Source organism: Balaenoptera borealis (genome assembly GCF_965194805.1).
Source record: "Balaenoptera borealis genome assembly, chromosome: 5".
NCBI classification, from domain to species: domain Eukaryota; kingdom Metazoa; phylum Chordata; class Mammalia; order Artiodactyla; family Balaenopteridae; genus Balaenoptera; species Balaenoptera borealis.
This window is the reverse complement of record NC_138862.1, coordinates 29,402,780-29,422,164: the sequence shown is the minus strand read 5'-3', so window position 1 is coordinate 29,422,164 and position 19,385 is coordinate 29,402,780. Positions and strand designations below refer to the sequence as shown.

At 36.0% G+C, this 19,385-nt stretch overlaps 1 protein-coding gene and 1 long non-coding RNA gene across 12 annotated transcripts in view; one reads left to right on the top strand and one right to left on the bottom strand.

Moving 5' to 3' along the window:
• The window catches only part of SAMSN1 (SAM domain, SH3 domain and nuclear localization signals 1), a 212,751-nt gene that overhangs the window by 80,197 nt on the left and 113,169 nt on the right, over positions 1–19,385 (bottom strand). For 6 of the 8 annotated variants that reach the window (XM_082391930.1, XM_082391938.1, XM_082391935.1 and 3 more), the window contains 5 exons: positions 19,185–19,264; positions 2,194–2,320; positions 1,938–1,997; positions 1,731–1,781; positions 652–1,004 (listed from right to left, as the gene is read on the bottom strand). In XM_082391930.1, coding sequence (XP_082248056.1) covers positions 652–1,004; positions 1,731–1,781; positions 1,938–1,997; positions 2,194–2,320; positions 19,185–19,264 — 671 coding nt within the window. The remainder of the gene's footprint in view (positions 1–651; positions 1,005–1,730; positions 1,782–1,937; positions 1,998–2,193; positions 2,321–19,184; positions 19,265–19,385) is intronic. The other 2 variants (XM_082391934.1, XM_082391937.1) reach the window with 2 other exon arrangements.
• LOC309628722 lies at positions 658–12,153 on the top strand. Of its 4 annotated transcripts, XR_014244666.1 has the most exons (5): positions 942–1,028; positions 2,571–2,621; positions 3,195–3,337; positions 4,663–4,784; positions 11,841–12,153. It is a non-coding gene; the product is annotated as an uncharacterized lncRNA (long non-coding RNA). The 4 variants fall into 4 exon arrangements; XR_014244665.1 differs by having other exon boundaries at positions 3,236–4,784; XR_014244667.1 differs by having other exon boundaries at positions 3,195–4,784.

The following is a 19,385-nucleotide window of genomic DNA, read 5'->3' as shown; positions in this document are numbered from 1 at the left end:
CAAATCCATACTCTTTCTCTTGTACCATATAGCCTTAGGACCTAGCTTAGTATATGGAAAACACTATAATGTATTAGCTAAAATCAGGATCCCTAGTCTAGTTTCTAGATCTTGGCTCCTTATCTTATTAGATCTGTGACGTTGTACCTGTTACTTTTTTGTACCTCATTTTTCTCAATTGTAAAATAGGAAGGAATTAATAGTAGAATAACACTTCCTACATTATAGGGTTGTTGTGAGATTTAAATGAAATGATACAGGTGAAGTGCTTAGAAGAATAGCATGCACAAAGAAAATGCTCATTTAAATTAGCTATTATTTGTCTGTGAAACTGCAAGACAACAGCTGTAATTTAGACAATTCCACGCACATCTTCTTGATCTGAATCAACATCCATTGTCTTCCTTTAGTTAAAGAGAAATCCCTGGAAAATATTATGCAGTAGTTTATTCGAACACAAGGAACATGTCCAATAGTAACATGATAGCAGAAGTCACAAGAGCTGCATTGCTTTTTGGAAAGACAGCTCTAGCTCTGGTAACTTTCCAGAGACTCATAAATTTGACTGATTAGCACATTTGTTATCTGTTTCTTTCCTGCTAGTACAAACATCTAGATAAGATGATACATTTCCGTAATTTACAAACTTACCCATGAGTGTGGGAGATCCATATCTGTACAAGAAGACTTGAGATCTGGGTGGTGAGTGCAGTGGAAACAGTTGTCCCAGGGTCCAACCCGGTCAATTTGGAAATCAACATACGTCCAGAGTGGGTTTTCTGGAAAAGGCTTCCAGCTGTTCCACATCTGAACTTCACCTCCACTGGGGGATAATATTTTGGCCAAGCTGCATCCAGTTGAAGTACTGGGTCTAACCAGTGATGCAGAAATAGAATCTAGTCTAATCTCCATTTCTTTCTTCCTCCTTGTACTAACATTATTAACTTTCTTTTCTTGGGATTTGGCTAATTTCATACAGGAAGTCAATGTTTCATCTTCATCTTCTGAATGGTAAAGAAAAATAAGAGGTAAGTCTGTCTAATAATTTTGCACATGTAGAAATTATGACTATTATAATTCCCTTTATATAATAGAAATGAATGAACATCACAGGCTAAACCAGGAAGTCATATAATTCCACAAAATAGTTTTACAATAGCATTTCTTTAAAGGGTAAGTCTTTGATATATTAAGTGACTGGTTTTGTAAAAACAGATTTACCTAAAATTTTTTGAAGGCGTATATAATGATTAAAGCCAGTTTGACTGGAATGACTGAAAACCACATGAAACTAGTGTACTGAAAGACACTTTAGAAAAAATACAAATTAAAAAAAATTCTCCACATGTTATAAGCATGATATAGTATGTTTCTACTCTTAAATATTTTTAATTTTTGAGGTCATGTGTATATGAGAGCATCATAAAGAAGCACATCAAATCTTTGCTTTACTTAAAAGAATGAAGTCTCAGTAGAGATTTTTGGAAATTCTTTTGGTATCCTAAAATTCTCTATTTTAGTATCAATCTGCAGAGAGATTTATGCACGTGGTATGTCTCACGGTGAAATATTTTGGAAAAGTAAGAACAAGACTGAGAAAACAAAAGAAAAAGGTACATCTTTGGTCCTATAAAGTTGATTAGTGAGACCTGTATTTGCATGTAGTGTAGGGTCTGATGAAATTTCTGTTAACATATAAAACATTTATAGAAAATAGAAACATATATTACCCTTAGTAAATTGTGCCATATGGTCGAATCTATTTAAATTCAAATGCTTAGCTGGTATAAACAAAAGATTATGATTAATAGCGCATTCTTGTAAATAAATGAAAATCAAAGTTGCATGTCACGATCTGCCAATTAGCTGCATTCACATCAAAACTGAATCATACTGTTTTCTATGGCCAAGGAATGGGAACAGTGGACAATGCTGACCCTTATTTTGTTGCTGAGCTTTACCCATATCTTTCTCTTCCTCTTCCTCTGAGTCTGGTTCTGAAGGAAAGGGGAAATGGAATGTCATGGATGAAATTCAGGAACAGTGTAAGGATACTTGTTTCACAAATAACTTGGCAAAAAAACTCAACGTTTAATGATTACTTTAAGGCCTTATCAAAATGTCCTTCATTAATATATGCTACCCCAATTCTTCCTCAAAACGTTTTTATCAGCTCATTGAGTTCTTACTCACGGAGATTTATTGACGTAGGTTTCATCTCACTCAGACTCGGCACCCTGGCTTTCTTGGTCCAAACCAGTTTCTGTAGTCTCTTTAAGGTGCCCACGGATTCCACGGGGTCATCACCTGATTTTATGGCCTAGCACAAACACAGCTCGGGGTAAAGACCAATCATTCTCCACAAAAAATTAAATATAAAATGTGTTGAGATCATAAACATAGGAAAATTAAATAATATGACCTTGACCTGTAGCCTGAGACAATTTAAGCAATAACTTGAAAGCACACCACCTTTTGCAGGTTCAAATTTGTAACGTATATTACAGCTGGCCAGTCATAAGACAGAGCATTTTTTAACCATTTTTTTTTCTTTTTTCTTCAAAATGCAGCAAAATGGATTGAATCCAGAGCCATCTATAAAGGAGGCACCCCTGCTCAAGGTGAAATGGTGGACAGGAAAAAGTCCTTTGCAGCATAACGTAGATGGAGCAAGAAATTGAAAGTTGCTACTTGCATGTGTTAGAATTGACTGATAGTGTTAAAAAAAAAAAAAAAAAAAAGCAGAATTCAATTTTCTTTATTTTCCTTTTGGAAATTTCTGGTAAAACAGCATTTTATTTCAAGTATGAAATATTTTCAAACAATATACTTTTCTTTAAATAGCCTCTTGCTTTCTAAAAGATACACACTGAGAAAAGTAAAAACACAGCCACAACATTCTATATTATGTTTTAGTACATAGTCATTAGTATTTAGTCATTGGTTTATTGTGGCAAAAAAAAAAATATCGATAAAAGAATTAACATTGCTTTAATGACTCAAAGTTTTTTTTGGAAGATACAGAAATATTTCTCACTAGCTTAATGTTGACAAATTTGTATTTATATTGCTTTTACTTATTATTTTAAAGATATTATTCTCTTAAAGATTTCAAAATATTTTGGAAATTAATACCTTATGTGCTAAATGTTATACTAATTGGTAAGATAGCTGTATTCTGTTGTATTAACAAGATAAGAAGTTATGCATAGAGGAATACTTCTTTTTCATCCAGAAAACTCAGAATTCAGAAATACTTCTCTGCCTGCTTCTGCCTCATTCTTTCCATCGAACAGCTGATAAATGACATCAAAATAGATACTGCATTTTTTAAAAGGTGAATGATTTGCTTCCTCATTAATGTTTGAATGAGACATAATTATAACAGTGCTTTCCAATCCTTTGACAGAGACTGTAAGCCCAAAGAAATATTTGGAAGAAAAGGATCTCTGGCATACAAATGTTTCTAATTATTATATTTAGTTCTTATTCTTGGTCTCTAAGAATGACTTTGAACAGCCAACATAAACTTGATGTTCTGTCTGCATAATAATACCTAAATAAGAAATGGGATGTTTTGTCAGAGCAAGCCATACCTGTTTACATTAAATAAATGGAAAAATACTGAAATCATTTTAATCTTACAGAGAGGACTCTGATGAGATTTTCTTAGATATGCAAAATTTTCCTCTTTTTCCAAAGGTCATGCTTAGCTCACCACGATTTCTATTGCTATTTATTTTTGTATTATTTTCCCCAGTATTCCTTTTCAGTACTTTCTGAGTTACTCAGCTTTACAGGTCTATTACAACTCAAGAAGAGTGATTTTCTAATCTTTAGCCCCTTCCAGAAATAATAAGCTGGCATTGCACAACCATTGAGCACAGTATTTTTTGTTGTTGTGCTTCTTTTCTTATGGCAACCTCTTCATCTTACAGACAAAGCTTAATTGCTCCATTGAAACACTGGCAGCAAAAATAACCTTCTCTTTCCCCCTTCTTTGTGAAAAAGACTTTCACTTGATTTGGGGAAAGATGTTAGATCCAGGGTAACTGAATTTCTTACTAACCATTTGCCCTTAGGAGGAATGGAAACTTTTGAATAGTGTCTAAATTCAAATGTGTGGTCCCATGGCCCAGAGGTGGTAAAACAAACTGGCCCCACATTATTTTGTTCCTACTCTATTACAGCCTTTTTAAGACACAGTATTGTTAACTTTTATATCTTTATTCACTTACTCATATTTGAATTATTAGAGATCAGTCTATTGCATTTTATTCATTTTTGAATCCGATATGCCTAGGATTGTGCATGGCTTAATAAATGCTTGCTGAATGTAAATACACTCTTGGCTTCATACTTATGTTTTATCTACCAAATGGATTACTTGTAGTAAATTGTTTATATTAGGCTGGCTACTTTTTAATAGCAAAGTACTTCTGGAAAACTTTCTCTTGCTATTAGATTGTATATACCTGATGCATGAAAATTAGATTTACTATTATTATAAGAGGTATAGAATCATTAAGATTTTCTATTAAAAAGAAATCTTCTAGAATATTTTAAAATAATAGTGTTATTCACTACAATCCTCTAACCTGTTACCTGTATATTTGGACTGAATTTGATTAAAATTTCCGTAATGTGCCTTTTAATTTCTAGATATTTTCTAAGAAGACCGACCTGTAAATTAAACTTACCATTCAACCAATCAACAAACTTTTATTGAGCACCTACTATATGTCAAACACTATCACACTTTCTGGGAATACGGCATTGAGCAAGTAAGATGAGATCCCTGCTTTCATAGTCTGCATTCTAGAGATAAGTGACATACCATTAACATATAAACAAGTACATGGACAATAAAATGTGGCATCAGAAGTGCTGTGCTAAGAATTCACAGGGTGAGGGCATGGGAATGGGGGGGTTACTAATTTACATTAGGTTATCAGAAGGGTTTCGCTGAGGATACTGAAACTGAGGCTTGAATGACAAGAAGGAACCAGACATATGAAAATTTGGAGATCGTTTTGGATTCAGTGGATGGTCAGGAAGAACATTTCAACTGAAACTTTGATGGAAAAGAGTGAGCTAGGCAAATAGCAGAGGGAAGAGAATTCCTGGAAGAGGATACAGCCTGTGCAAAGGTTCTAAACCTGGAATTCTTACTGTATACCTAAGGAAGAGAAAGAAGGGAAGAGTGGCATGAGATGAGGCCAGAGATTTAACTAGGAGTCTTCAAGGAAGATTTTTTAAAGCAGGCTGAGGAATATATATTTTATTCTAATCAGAGGAGTGACACAACTTGGTTTACATTTTTATTCATCTTCCCTCTTCATTGAATTTTGATCATCTTCCTTTTTAAGGGACTTTTCCCAATAGCCTTTAAACGTGCTCTGATCTCATCCATCTTTAATTCACAATCTTTTACTCTTTCTACTCCCTTTCCCAGGCATGCTTCTCAAAAAAGTTAACTGTGTATGCTTCCTTTAATTTAATCTTTTTAATTTCTCATCCTTTCAACCCATCTCATGTACTCATCAATCAGCTTTTGTCTCTACTATTCCATTTAAATTGCTTTTGTGGTCCAATGAACTCCACAAACTCCATTACTACTTGATATTCAGCAATATTGACCATGATGACCTTTAGGAAATACTTTCTTTTCTTGGCTTCTGTGACTCCATGTTCCTGGTTTTTCCTTTCACCTTTTTTGGCTGTTTTTTCTCTAACTCCTATATGCTGACACCTCCTTTTCTCTCAAAATTAAATGCTTAAATTCCTTTAGAACTAGCTCTGGGCCTTTATATAATATTGCCATCATTTTTTTTCTCATCTACACACACACAGATACACACAGACACACACACACACACACAACTTTTAATACCACTTATATGCTGATGATTCCCAATATATTTCTCTAAGGCTTTCTTCAGAGCTTCAGACTCACCTCTCCAACTGTCTATTTAAAATGATTTATAAACCTGATCAAGAGTGACCTTTAGCCGCCCCCCCCCAAACATGTTTCTCACCTGGTCTTCTTCAACTCACTGAATGCCATCTTCATCCATCCTCCTGCATATCCCATAAATCAGATTATCACCTTTGCCGTTTACCTCTCTTTTGTTTACTTATATTTATCCCATTACCGAGTTTGGTCTATTCTCCAACATGTGTCTTGAAGCTGTTTCTTTTTTACCATTTCCATAGTTATCACCCTAGTTTAATTTTCTTTCATTGAAACTATTGCCAAGTCCCCAATTGGTTTTCTTTTAGTTTTTGTACTCCTTTAGTTGATTTGTAATATAAGGTTAGAGTTCTCTTTGAAAGATGTAAATCTGGTGATATTACTACCTCTTAAGTTACTGCAGAAATCCCAAGTTTTACTTTTAATAAAATCCAAAACTTAACTGGGTCTGTAAGGCCCACGTCTCTAGGGTCCCCACTGGCTCACAAGGTGCCGGCCTCTAGTTTCCTAATCTCTGTAACTCTCCTTTCTCAGGGTTTTTGTATATGCTGCTCTGTCTGCCTGGATTGCTTATTCTCATTCTCTTGACCTGGTTAATTCCTTCCTACTCACCCCTGGAGCCTCAGCCTAATGTCATTTTTTTCAGGCAGAGCGTTCCTGACTCCCAAGTCCAAATTAGGTCTGCATTCTTTTACGGTCTTGTCTTTCACTGCAATTTCAGATTTACATTTTTGTGTCATCATTGGTTAAATGTCTTTCTTCTCCAAGAGGCTCTAAACTGAAGGAAGGTAGGAACCATACTCTTCTATATAGGTATCATGCAGTATCCTTAGTATCTGTAACATTGTTGACAGTTAGTACTCCATATGAATTAGTTAAAATAATAATATGAAATGAATGAATGAATAAATGGATGAGGACTTGATTTGGTAAAATCTATCTATTTCTTCAAAGTGTAATGAAGCAAAAAACAGGATTAGGAATTGAGAAATGAGAGGAAATTTAAAAATTATTGTATTTTGCTTACTTATTGTTTTCCTTCATCAAAATGGTAATTATATGTGAATATAAATTAAATATTTTCATACATATATTTTAATATGTATATACTATATTTTTTATATATAAATGTGCATATCTTTTAGTTCACTTGGCTCACATTCCTTAAATAATGTAAAAATTTTGTTACAAGTGTTGGATTAAATATACCTCATTTTCTGACACTTTGCTTGACTATTAGGATGATAGAACAATTTTTAGAAAATAGCACCAATGAATTATTGAACTGGATTAGTCCTACAATCATATTTTATGAGCCAGGATGGAAATTACTGGACTTCTAGTCTACCACCCTGTTTAAAAAAAGAGAAAACCCAGAGAAGATAAGTGGCTTATCCAGGGAAAGATAATTCGTTAATAACAGAGCTAGGATGAGAATCAAGTATTCTGACTTTTAATCCAATATTCTTTCTCACAAGATTTTTAGGAACCAACTAATTATCTAGTTACTAGTTTTCTGGTATTGATGGTCACTTTAAGACCAACCAAACTCAGGGTTTTGATTTATAAGTATATGTATGTATTTCATATATGTATTTCACTACCAGGGAATTTAAATCTCTTCCAATTTTATCCCCTTCCTTTTACACGGGAGAAATTTAGGATTATGGAGACTAAGTAAATCCAAATCATCTAACTGTATGAACTGTGATCTCTTTACGCTACTAATGAAAAGGAAGTTGGAAAGTAACATGATAGAACTTGAATGAAGTAAAATAATTTCCCTTTTTTTTTTTAGCTCTTAATTTCTGATTTAGAAAAATTTTCCTCTCTAGTGATCTCTTTAGCAAGTATTCAAATAGAAAAAAACCAGATCACCTGACATTTATATAACATAATTTCTTCAACAGAGGAAATAGAGGTTTTTAAAAAGTTATTATCTTGGTTTATTTTAAAAGGAAGCTGTAATGAACACCCTGAAGTGAAACTTCAAGTAGTTTCATGTATTTTGCATTGACAATTTCTCTGAACCTGGAAGTCTTATGACTCTTCACTTATTTACTCAAATTTTGCCAATTCTTAGGGCTTTAGAAATGATTTTTTTAATGTGCACAATACACTGTTAAGTGAAAAATCAGAATGCAAATTTGTATAAAAAGTATAAACACCGCTCTAAGTGCCTTCTTTCTTCTTTATATACTCAGCATTTTCCAAGTTTTCTACAATGAAGATATATTACTTCTATAATTGGGAGAAATTCTATAATTTAAAAAATGTATTAAGAATATAGGTTTGTTTTAATCAAATCTATTTCTGCCAAAACTGTATCTCCATTCTCTTTTACGTGAAAGTGATTACTCTCTATTTATGACCTAAAATATACTCTAAAAAGATAATTTGTAAGGTCACAATGATCAATTAACATTTAGTAGCTCAATGGAGAGTAATAAAGCCAAGAGGATTATGAACTAGAATCAATCAATGCAAACAAGTTTCATCTCAGAGGTTTATTTTACTGCTTCTTTGGAACTACAACTAGCTAAAAAGACAATTTGAAAATAATTCAGTTACACAAAAGAAATATTGATTGAAGAAATAACTGGTGGGAAAATTGCCATGTTGATGTTAAATATACTTACATAATTATAATTACAAAATGTATTGTTTTTGTGATAGAAATTGAAATGAAATGAAGACTGTATCAGCACTTAAAATAGGGTTGGGCACAATAAAAAAAGCCATTGAATGAATAGGCAGGTGCATACACTAATTAAGGAAATAGAATATATTCTCCTAGAAGCCTTATAAGATATTTACTTATTCATTCAACACATATTTACTGAGCACCTAACCTCTGGGAGACGCAAAAGAGAATAAGACAACTGAGTGATTTTAAAAAACAGTCACCTAAGTTTCTGTGTCTGTCCCCTCCACTGAAAGGTGAGCTCTTTGGGGTTCCAGAGCTGTTTTGCACATCTCAACCCTGGTCTCTAACATGCTCAATAAATATATGGGAACTGAACAGTTGGTCAAAAATACATCTGGAGGAAAAGGTGAATGTGTGTCATATGAGAAATACAAATAAAATGTGATGGTTATTCACAGGAAAGACTGCACCAAGTAAGGTGGGGAAAGGAAATGCATTTGCCTAGAGGATTAGCAGGCATTCGAACAGCTAAGCAATGTAATTTAGCATGTCTAATGAAGCCCTTTATGTAACAGACTTATCCCACTATATAAATACAAATCACCCACTCAAGTTCTAACACAGATTTCTGGCTCCTTCTCCTTCCTCTCAAGCAGATTTTGGGGTGCATAATTCTGGTCTTGGAATAATGTGTCATCTAGGCTCTATTTTCCAAGACACAAGGAAGTTACAAGTTCACAGCCATCTCTCCCCATTTCTGTATGAGGAGCCAAGATTGCTCTTTGCTCATTGACCCGTAGGTTGCGGTCTATCTTTTAATGTGGAGACACTGCCAAGCCAGCTGGAAGCTGCCAGGATTACACAAGTCAGAGATGCAAATGAGGTTGTGTTGGTTTAAAGGGAAAGGCTGTAGAAGCAATATCTTTCCTACTTCCATGTAATATCCTCTGCTTTGAAATTTTGACGAAGTTTCTGGAACAGTTCATAAGCACATTTCTTTTGGGGGGGGTACACTCTCTAGCTGACCAAAAATGTGAATGATAAGAAATTTAAGAGCCAGTATACAAATTAATTAATTTTTATTAAGCACCTGTTGGATTCCTAGCAATATAAGGAGCTATGGGTATAGAAAATTACATAGAAAAAATACAACCCTTGTATCTAGGAGTTATAACTTAACATACACAATAAATAAATGAAAAGTGTCAGGAAAAGCTGGTTTAATAGAACCAGGCTTGGACTGCAGATAAGTGACTGCTCTGTTGTGATGCTCTGCTTTGTGACTAGCCATGTGCACTTGAGCAAGCCACTTCACTTCCCTATGTGTCTCCAAAATGAGGAGTTGGATCATAGGAATGTGTTGCTGCTCAAATAAGTTTAGGGACATTACATTATATATGTATCCCTTTTGCTACCTTACATAAACTCTTGGACCTCAGAAGAGTATCAAGGAAAAAGTGGGAATGAGCTACTATTAATCACAGATTATTAGCATTTGAAAAAGCCTTTGTATTCATCTAGTCCAATGCCTTAACGGTGAGAAAACTGAGGCACAGAAATATGAATTTCATAGCCTAAGAACACAGTCAGTGGTAGCTCCAGGTCTTTCGATCCAGTTCTTTTGATTCTGTTCTAATTAAGTTATCTCTTAGTCTTCCCAAACACATAGCCTTATTTTCATCGGGGAAGTCCTTCTAGTATTCATTGAGATTCAGTTGCTTTTTCCCCCCACAGCTCTTTGATATTTTAACTAGTCATTAAAAACTCAGAAGACATGGGAAACAGCAAAGGTAGGGTACAGTAATTTTTCAGGGAATAGAAGTAATATTTAAATAGTTCCTTTCCATCACCTCTTCCTACCTAGCATAGCTATCATTCCTTTGACAAAAAAGTACTGTTGAGAAGAAACCTATAGAAACTTAGATGTTAACATGTTAATTATCTTTGGGAAGAGCGGGCCGTAAATGGAGATATCTTGAAACTATTATATTTGTACCTACATAAAGAAAATGATTTGTTATAGATGGTTATTTGCCACAGACTCTGCAAATTTATATTACATTTTGGGAAATAATAATCAAATAAAGTTGTATAATTTAGCTTATAGTGTTCCCAAAAGCCAACCTGGAAAAAGAACTGCAAAGAGGATTTACAGTCTATTCAAGCCCATAATACTACAAGACTTGCTGCTGTACATGAGTGTCCTGGAAATTTTTCCACACCTGCTAAAACATGTCCTTTCCCTGAACCTCTGTTTAGCAATAGCTCAACAAGGAAAGGAAGGTGGTTGACGTGATCTGAGGATTTCAATGTCATAAGAGAGAGTTGGCACACAAAGGTGATATACTTTATAACACTAAAAATTTTTCCATGTCTCAGGAGAAATTGCTAAATTTTAGGGAAAATATTTTTACATTAAAAACTCATCCTTCTTTGAAGGAAATGCTTCTCTTGGGTCAGGAACTTTCTCAATAAGGACAAGTCTTTTTATATTCTCTAAAAACACTTCCATGTGGCAGCTGAAAACAGGATGTAACAAAGAACTATAGAAAACAATGCTCATGGCATTAAAATTATTGGGAAAGAGATGGAGAAACCACTTAAATATGATACAGTAGGCTTAATATGTCTTTGAGAGTGAGAAGAACTTCAACATTCAAATGTCACCCTTTTTAATATTAAAAAAAGAAAACAAGATTGATGTTGACATTCTTTAAAACAAACAAAAACAAAACTGTACAAAGATACCAGAATAACTGGGAAAGGATTCATTTCCTCAACCAAAATTATCACATTATCAAAGTACACTGATTAATGTTTCATTGGTAACTTGATCTTTACATACATGTATACAAAGATGGATACGTATGTGCATGTATGTACATATAGTATATATACACTATATGTATAGTGAATTCACTCCGCATCCCTCACTTACTCAAGTCCCAGCACATGGTCCAAAGCCCAGAAGAAGTTTGGTAGAAAGAAAGTTAGGGTCAGAAAAATGGTTTATGAAGCAGTCTATTCCTTCTTCCCTTAATGCCCTCCATCCTTGGGTACATAATGGGTATCCCTCTTTGAAACTCTGATGGAGTTTAAACTCAAACTAAATATACATTTGGAGTTGGGTCATATCTGGCGTCGTAGTGTTAGGGGTCTGAAACCGCCCGCCCTGGCCAGGCACCGTAGTAACCACTTGCATGCGTTATCTTACAACAGGAGGTCCTGGTAAGGAATGGGGAACTAACAAGCTACCACCAACGGGAAGAATTCGGGAAAGGTCAAAAGGAGAGAGGAGACTCTAGTCCAGATGTCCTACCAACTTCCCAGAATCCTTCTCACTGGAATCAGTCTTGGCTGAGTGACCAGGAAGTACCTTGGGTCAGAGTGATTGGCCAGAGACAACCCGTAAACTAACACAATTACCATAAAACCTGAGACTGCAAGCCACGTGGCAGAGTTCTCCTGGGTTCCTTACCCTGCTGTTCTCTGCCCGGGCGCCCCTTCCCAATAAAGTCTCTTGTTTTGTCAACACGTGTGTCTCCTCAGGCAATTCATTTCTGAGTGTTAGACAAGAGCCCACCCTTGGGCCCTGGAAGAGGTCCCCCTTCCTGCAACAACAGCACAGGATATTTTTATTATGTTTGGTTCCTGTCAATGTAAGGTCCTTACAGTCAACTTCTACTCTTTTGAAAAATCCAAGTACCTGGCATTAAACACGGTTTCTACCGAAGGCACCACAAGCCTGCAGCAAAAGGCACTGGATGGAGTTTATAATAGAAAACAGACACGAATTTCAACTTTTATTCTGAGGGGAAATCTTACAATGGGATTAAGAAGAGTTTAGGGGAAGGACATAAATGTTCATTGAATATCTTCTAGGGGTAGCATACATATGCTGCTTCGTTTAATATTTAAAACAATCATAAGAAGTTTTTCCTAGCATCATTTTACACATAAGGAAATTGAGGCACAGAGAGTTTAAACAAGTCCAAAGTCAAGAGTTATGACTCATATAAAGGTAAAGCAAGTTTGGTTACTTTATAGTAACCAAAGCTAGGCAGAAGTCCCACAAGTTCTAGACCAAAACCAAGAGGCAAAATGTAGAAACTGACAGAGTAGCTGAAGTGATGGAAACTAGTACTGAGTGATTGGATTTTATTTTGCCATTGAGTGTAGCATGTGGATTTTTAAAGAATTAGGCCCACATTTTCAGGCTTGTGTTCCCTTTTAAAGATATCAACTAGTTTGGCACAGTTTAAGTTACCAGAATATGTTTGCTAGTCATTTTTAAAATTATATAATTCTGTTAAAAATGAGAATAATACTGGGACTTCCCTGGTGGTGCAGTGGTTAGGAATCCGCCTGCCAATGCAGGTGACATGGGTCCGGGAAGATCCCACATGCGTGGAGCGGCTGAGCCCATGCGTCACAGCTACTGAGCCTGTGCTCTAGAGCCTGCGAGCCACAACTACTGAAGCCCTCATGTCTAGAGGCAGTGCTCCACAATAAGAGAATGAGATGCCACAATGAGATGCCCATGCACCGCAACAAAGAGTAGCCCCTGCTCACTGCAACTAGAGAAAGCCCGCATGCAGCAATGAAGGCCCAATGCAGCCAAAAATAAAGTAATAAATTAATTTTAAAAAAATGAGAATAATACTGAGAAATACCCAAATAATTCCTATCAACCTTTTAAGATGATCAAGAGGTGAAAATGCCCACAGATATATAGAATTAGAACTTGCCTAGATAACACAGCTCATTCATAAAATTCATTTGTTACCACCAGCCATTTCCTTTTCTGTGAATAAACTAAAAGTTAAAATGGAGGTTGCTTAAGCTCTTTTCCTTGCTTTAAAAGGGAATATAGATAGATAGATAGAGTATAACTTTGGATACTGAAATAAGATCTAGTCTGATTTTAACTTCATTTCACCAAAGACAAAAATGTACATTACATAACATTCAATGTTTTTTTAATACCAATTAAAGCCACTCTTTAAAGTCTTATAGCTAAAAAAAAAAGAAAAAAAAAAAGGTTACATTCTATTCTAGCTACCAAATAGAGCTCTACTTCTCTCTGTTTGTGAACTGAGTTATAATCTTGGTCTTGGGATGCAGGAATCCTCTTCCACCTGTCCTCCACCTGTAGCCTCAAAATATTATTAGGTAGCTCTGGTGGTTTTAAAATATACCCACAAATTGTTTTATACTGCTCTCTTCAAAACATGGGTCATAAGGCCCCTCCCCTTAATATGAGCTGGATTTACTAACTTGCCTTTAACAAATAAAATAAGCTGGAAGTGATGGTATATGACTTCTGAGACTAGATCTTAGAAGGCATTTTGGTTTCCTTCTTACTCTGTGTCTTGGATAACCCACTCTGGGAGAAGCCAGATTCCATGCTGCGGGGACACTCAAGCAGCCCCGTGCGAAGTCCAACATGGTGAGAGACTGATGCCTCCAGACAGCTCCTCCCACAAGGAGCTGAGGCCTCCTGGCTGCGGCCACGGGAGGGAGTTTGGAAGCAGTTCCTTCAGCTTAGGCAGCCTTCAGATGCCATTTTAATTACAACTTCATGAGAGACCCTGAGCTAGAATCACCCAGCTTTACAACTACCAAACTCCTAACTCACAGAAACTGTGGCATAATGTTTGCTGTTTTAAGCCCTTAAATTTAGGGGTGGGCTTCCCTGGTGGCTCAGTGGTTGAGAATCTGCCTGCCAATGCAGGGGACACGGGTTCGAGCCCTGGTCTGGGAAGATCCCACATGCTGTGGAGCAACTAGGCCCGTGAGCCACAACTGCTGAGCCTGCGCGTCTGGAGCCTGTGCTCCGCAACAAGAGAGGCCGCGATAGTGAGAGGCCCGCGCACCACGATGAAGAGTGGCCCCCACTTGCCGCAACTAGAGAAAGCCCTCACACAGAAACGAAGACCCAACACAGCCATAAATAAATAAATAAATAAATTTAAAAATTTAGGGGTAATTTGTTATGTAGCAACAGATCATATAGTAGCTAAAGTTATATAATGGAGAAGAAAGTACTTGAAAATAAGAACAATGCACAACATCATTAGTTCATCTTTAAGTGATCACATCACACATAAAGACTATTTTTTAGTTGACACTTTCAGGAGCTATTTAAATAATCTGTCATTTTGGCCTCTTTTTTTTTCCTGCCTTATGGTTTGTTCACAACTTTGCTTAGAACCACAGAAAAGTTGGCTGATGAAACCTAATGAGGGACCTGCCTCTGCTGCTTGTTAACAGGAAGATCACAGCATAACCTTAAAGCTCTTCCCCAGTCACTTGGTGTCATGACCTCAGTTAAGCTCACCAAAAAGCAATTCTGCTTTGATCTAATATACACACCTTTCCCAACAATGCTGTGCTGTACTGGATACAGTTTTAAGTATATATATAGCCAATGAACTGTATGTGGTCCATAGATTTTTTGTTATTAATCTAATTTTCATCTTACAGACTAAATGACTAACTCTCAACTCTAGATGCTGATTACACTGCTTGAGAATTGAAGGAGGCTAGTCTAGATTGTACAGTCAGAGCTGATTCTAGACGTCATCCAACTCTGTGAGCACAGTTTGGTCTAATATCTTAAACCAATTAGGATTCAGCATTAGCAGAAGTAACCGTTCTAAAAATAAAGTATATCAGTTAGGAATACATTCAGCTTTGAGGAACAGAAAACCTAACAATAGTGGCTTAAACAAGTATTCGGCTTATATTTCCACACAATAAGAAGTCCAGACATAGGTGGTCCAATGCTAATGCAGTTACTCAAGAATGTCAATGATGAATAAAGCTCCATGCATTTGCCTGCTTCACCATCCTTAACATGTGCCTTTTGCCCTGAGGGTTGCAAGATAGCTGCTAACTTACCAGATAACAAGTTCCAGCTCCAGGGAGGGAGAAGGGCAAAGGACAAAGCTTTCTCCTCATGAAGCTTTGCTTTATTTTTTTTCAAAAAAGAAAGCCCTCCCCAGGCATTTCTGACTACATCTCATTGGCCAGAATGGGGTTTCATGACCACCCCTAACTGCAGGGGAGGCTGACAATTCAAATACTTATCCTTACAGTTGCCGTAGAAAAGAACATCAAGAAAGAAATTGATTGAAAGCGTATGGAGTGATCTAACACTCTCACCTTAGGGAACCTAAGGTTTTGGGGAATATACACATATTTTTATAAAAATATATATATTTACATGTACATATATATAATAAAATATATTTTTATAATATATATTTATATGTAAATATATAATAAAATATATTTATATATTTTATAAATATATTGTGTATAAATATAAATATTTATTTTAATATTTAAAAAATTCATTCATTCAGCAACACTTTTTCCACGGAAATTGCTCAGGGAGAAAATGTTTTGGTGCATTCCTGGCTGGGGGTACTTGACAGTGCTGAATACCACTAGCACTGAAAGTAATAAATGTTAGCCCTCTTCTAGATCATGAATATGAATGGTGCTCTGAAGGCTGAATGCAACCAAAGAATTTACGTGAGAAATGAGGCATGAAACATTTTTGAAAATATATTAGCCCAAAGTCCGTATTACTGCATATTTTATACCCTTTTCAATATGCTACAAAAGGTTTGAGCCATCAACTGAATGCTGCTGGAAAAGAACAAACAAGAACAAGGATACAAAAATCAAGGCTGGGAGTCAAGTTGCCCCAAGATATTCTTTATGGTCGTTATAATGATCATAGTACCAGGCAGCTGGCTTTGCTTCAAACTCTCCCCTTGAGCACTTCTCCTGCAAGCCTGGTTCTCCAACAAACTAATCCCAGGCCAAGTAGACAAAAATATTCACGGAGTAAAGTCAGTATTGGAGAAAGCATTCCATAAATATCTTCCCACACTCCTGCCACTTGGTTCCTTGTACTTTCTTTCACATCTGAGATCTTCTTCTCAGTTTGAGAACATGAAGGAAACATGTCTTGTTGAGTGTTTTCTGGCTGGAAATTCAATTCATGTTTAAATCTTTTATTCTGAATGTTTGTATTGTCCAAAATCTATTTTGTAGGCATGGTCCTAGGGTAATAATAACTATAATATGTTTTACATCTTATGAACTTTATCCCATGTTAATGATATTCAGTAAAATGGCCAGTGATATGAAAATGTTCACCCTTTTAAGATATTATTCAGTATTTTGATCCTTTCTACTTTTATATAGTTCTAAAAAGTTCTGTAATGAATGCGTATCATTCCTGTAATATGGAACAACTCTCAACTTTGGTTTTTCCAGGAGGCTGTTGTCTTCCCAGACCAGAACTGAACCAAGTTGGGGCTTGTAAAGTGAAAATACGTGAGACATCAAGTCTGCAGACAAGTTCTCATCAACTATCTGGTTCCCAGAGTCTCATGGTTTGTGTACTGAGCCACCTCTGAAAACTCACATAAAAATACTGATTCCTGGACCCCAGACATGATAATTCAGTTGGACCGGGGTGTGGCCCAGAAATCTGCATTTTTAACAAATACCCTAAGTTATTCTGATATAGATGGTCCCCAGGCCACACTTGGAGAAACAATGCTCTGCTAAGTCATTTGCTCACATGATGAGAGGCCACAGTCTGTGCCAAAGTCCATTCTTATGGATTCCACCAAAAGGTCAGTTTCCCCTTCACACCAGAGAATGGTTCCCTCTCTCCTTCATCTTTCAAAGGGTAAACTGCTTCTACTTTTCTTTTCCTCAGTCACGAGGAGTTAATATATTAATAATTTTCATAGCGCTGCTTAATATTTAATAATACTCTGTTACACTGAAGTATTCTGTCATACAGAAAAAGTGTTTCTTAATTAACTAAGCTCAATTGAATGCCTACTATGAATAAGAAGAGGGATATTAAAGATAGATAAGACCACCTCCCAACTCTCAAATGAAGATTTCTAGATTAGATAGCTCCTGTCTGTCTGTCACTGGGTATGAATTCCCTCAACTAATCTTTAGTGATAAACTACATAGTACATTTGAATGGTTACCATTCTAGAAGAATCATTTCTTAGCCAATTAAAATGCACAGAAAGTTTGGTGTTAAAGATTTATCTTTAACCCTTTAGTCTAAGAATGTTCTACATCATTTTCTTATTTCTAAGAGATAGTTCTATTTTTCTACTAAAGACCTAAAGAAGAATTCCTCTGGGCACAAAACATGTCAGGGGAGCTCTTACTATACACCAGTTGTTATTTTTTCCTTGCTATCAGACAGTGTTTCACTTAGGCTCATCTAAATTTGGGAGGATGAGACTGCATGTTTCAGAGATAATCTGCCAGCTGTGCTCGTGAAAGGGTCATTAAGTTCTTGCAAAGAGTAAGAGGAGGAGGAAGGGGAAAGAGAAGAGAGGAGACTCTATAACAACAACTAAATTTTTAAAAACATCTCTTAAATGCCAGCCATGAGGCTAAGTGCTTTAATGAAGTATTTCACTTAATCCTCATGACAGCCATGAGATATAGGTTCTTTATAGATTGATTTTACAGATGATGAAAACTGAGGCATCGAGAGATTAATTGCCCAAGGTCATATAGCTATGAGGGCCAAACTAAGACTCCAGCAGAGCTCTGTCTGTTTTCAGAGCTCTCAGCCGTGCCCTGCAGGGGAACCCATCGGTTGACAGACTTCCCGGCAAAGTGCAAACTGGTGCAGCCGCCCTCTCGGGAGCACAGTTCCATAACTCCGGCGGCATCAGAGCAGCCAGCGGAAACCGTGCTTGATCAAAAGTTATGGCCCACTGTCTAATTCATCGGAGGACCTCCGACAGCCTCAGAAATCAGGTTGGATTTAGGAATTTGAGTCCCCTTTCCTCACCAAATCAACCCCTCATAATTCATATGCTACATACCCTCTGCCTATTGATCAGTCTACTGTGCTGAGGAAGGTCAGTTCTAAATTTTCTAATAAAACCATCAGAATGATTAAATAGAACCCTATGGCTGTCAGAAAAATATCAAAAGTCAGTATGATGACTGAGTTGGCCCTATTGACTCATATGTGATTTTTTGTTACAGGGTGAATAGCAATTATTTGGCTGTTAATTAATGCTATGTTATTATTCGGGAGGCCCAAGGTTCAGACATTCTTAATTGCTTGAACTCCTGGGCTAATTAATGCAAGTTTTAAAGGGATATGTCAGAAATCACAGTATATGTTTTTATATCAAGCATAAAACATGAGGGACATGCCACTCACTGAAGATTGCCAGATAGTTCTAAACACTTAGCACAGGTCTTGTCAGAGAAAATCCCAGCATATTAATTTACCAAGTTCAGAGTTACTTATCAAAAGGCTATAGAGCATGATGTTTTGCATAATCAAAATGGCTTATTAACTCGTCATCATTTAATTTTTTCATTTATATTCCAATTCACAGAGACATAAGCATATGAATTACAAAACAGCCTGCAGTAACTAAATACAAAATAGCTACAAGGCTAAGTATTGTACACTACGTACACATCAATAACAAGATGATTTTCACAAAACACCATGTAAATGTTGATTATTCACATTACCTGATAAGAAATGCCTTGTAGATTTTTTCCTTGAAGAATATGTGTATTATTACTCAAAAGAAAATCATCTTCATTTAGATCTATGAAAAGAGGTAAACGTTACACAGAGATTATCAGAAATTACAAGATTTAAGAAGTTTAAGTGCAATTGAATACCTAAATATTTTTCTTTAGTCTATTAAGGCATTATATTGACTAGAC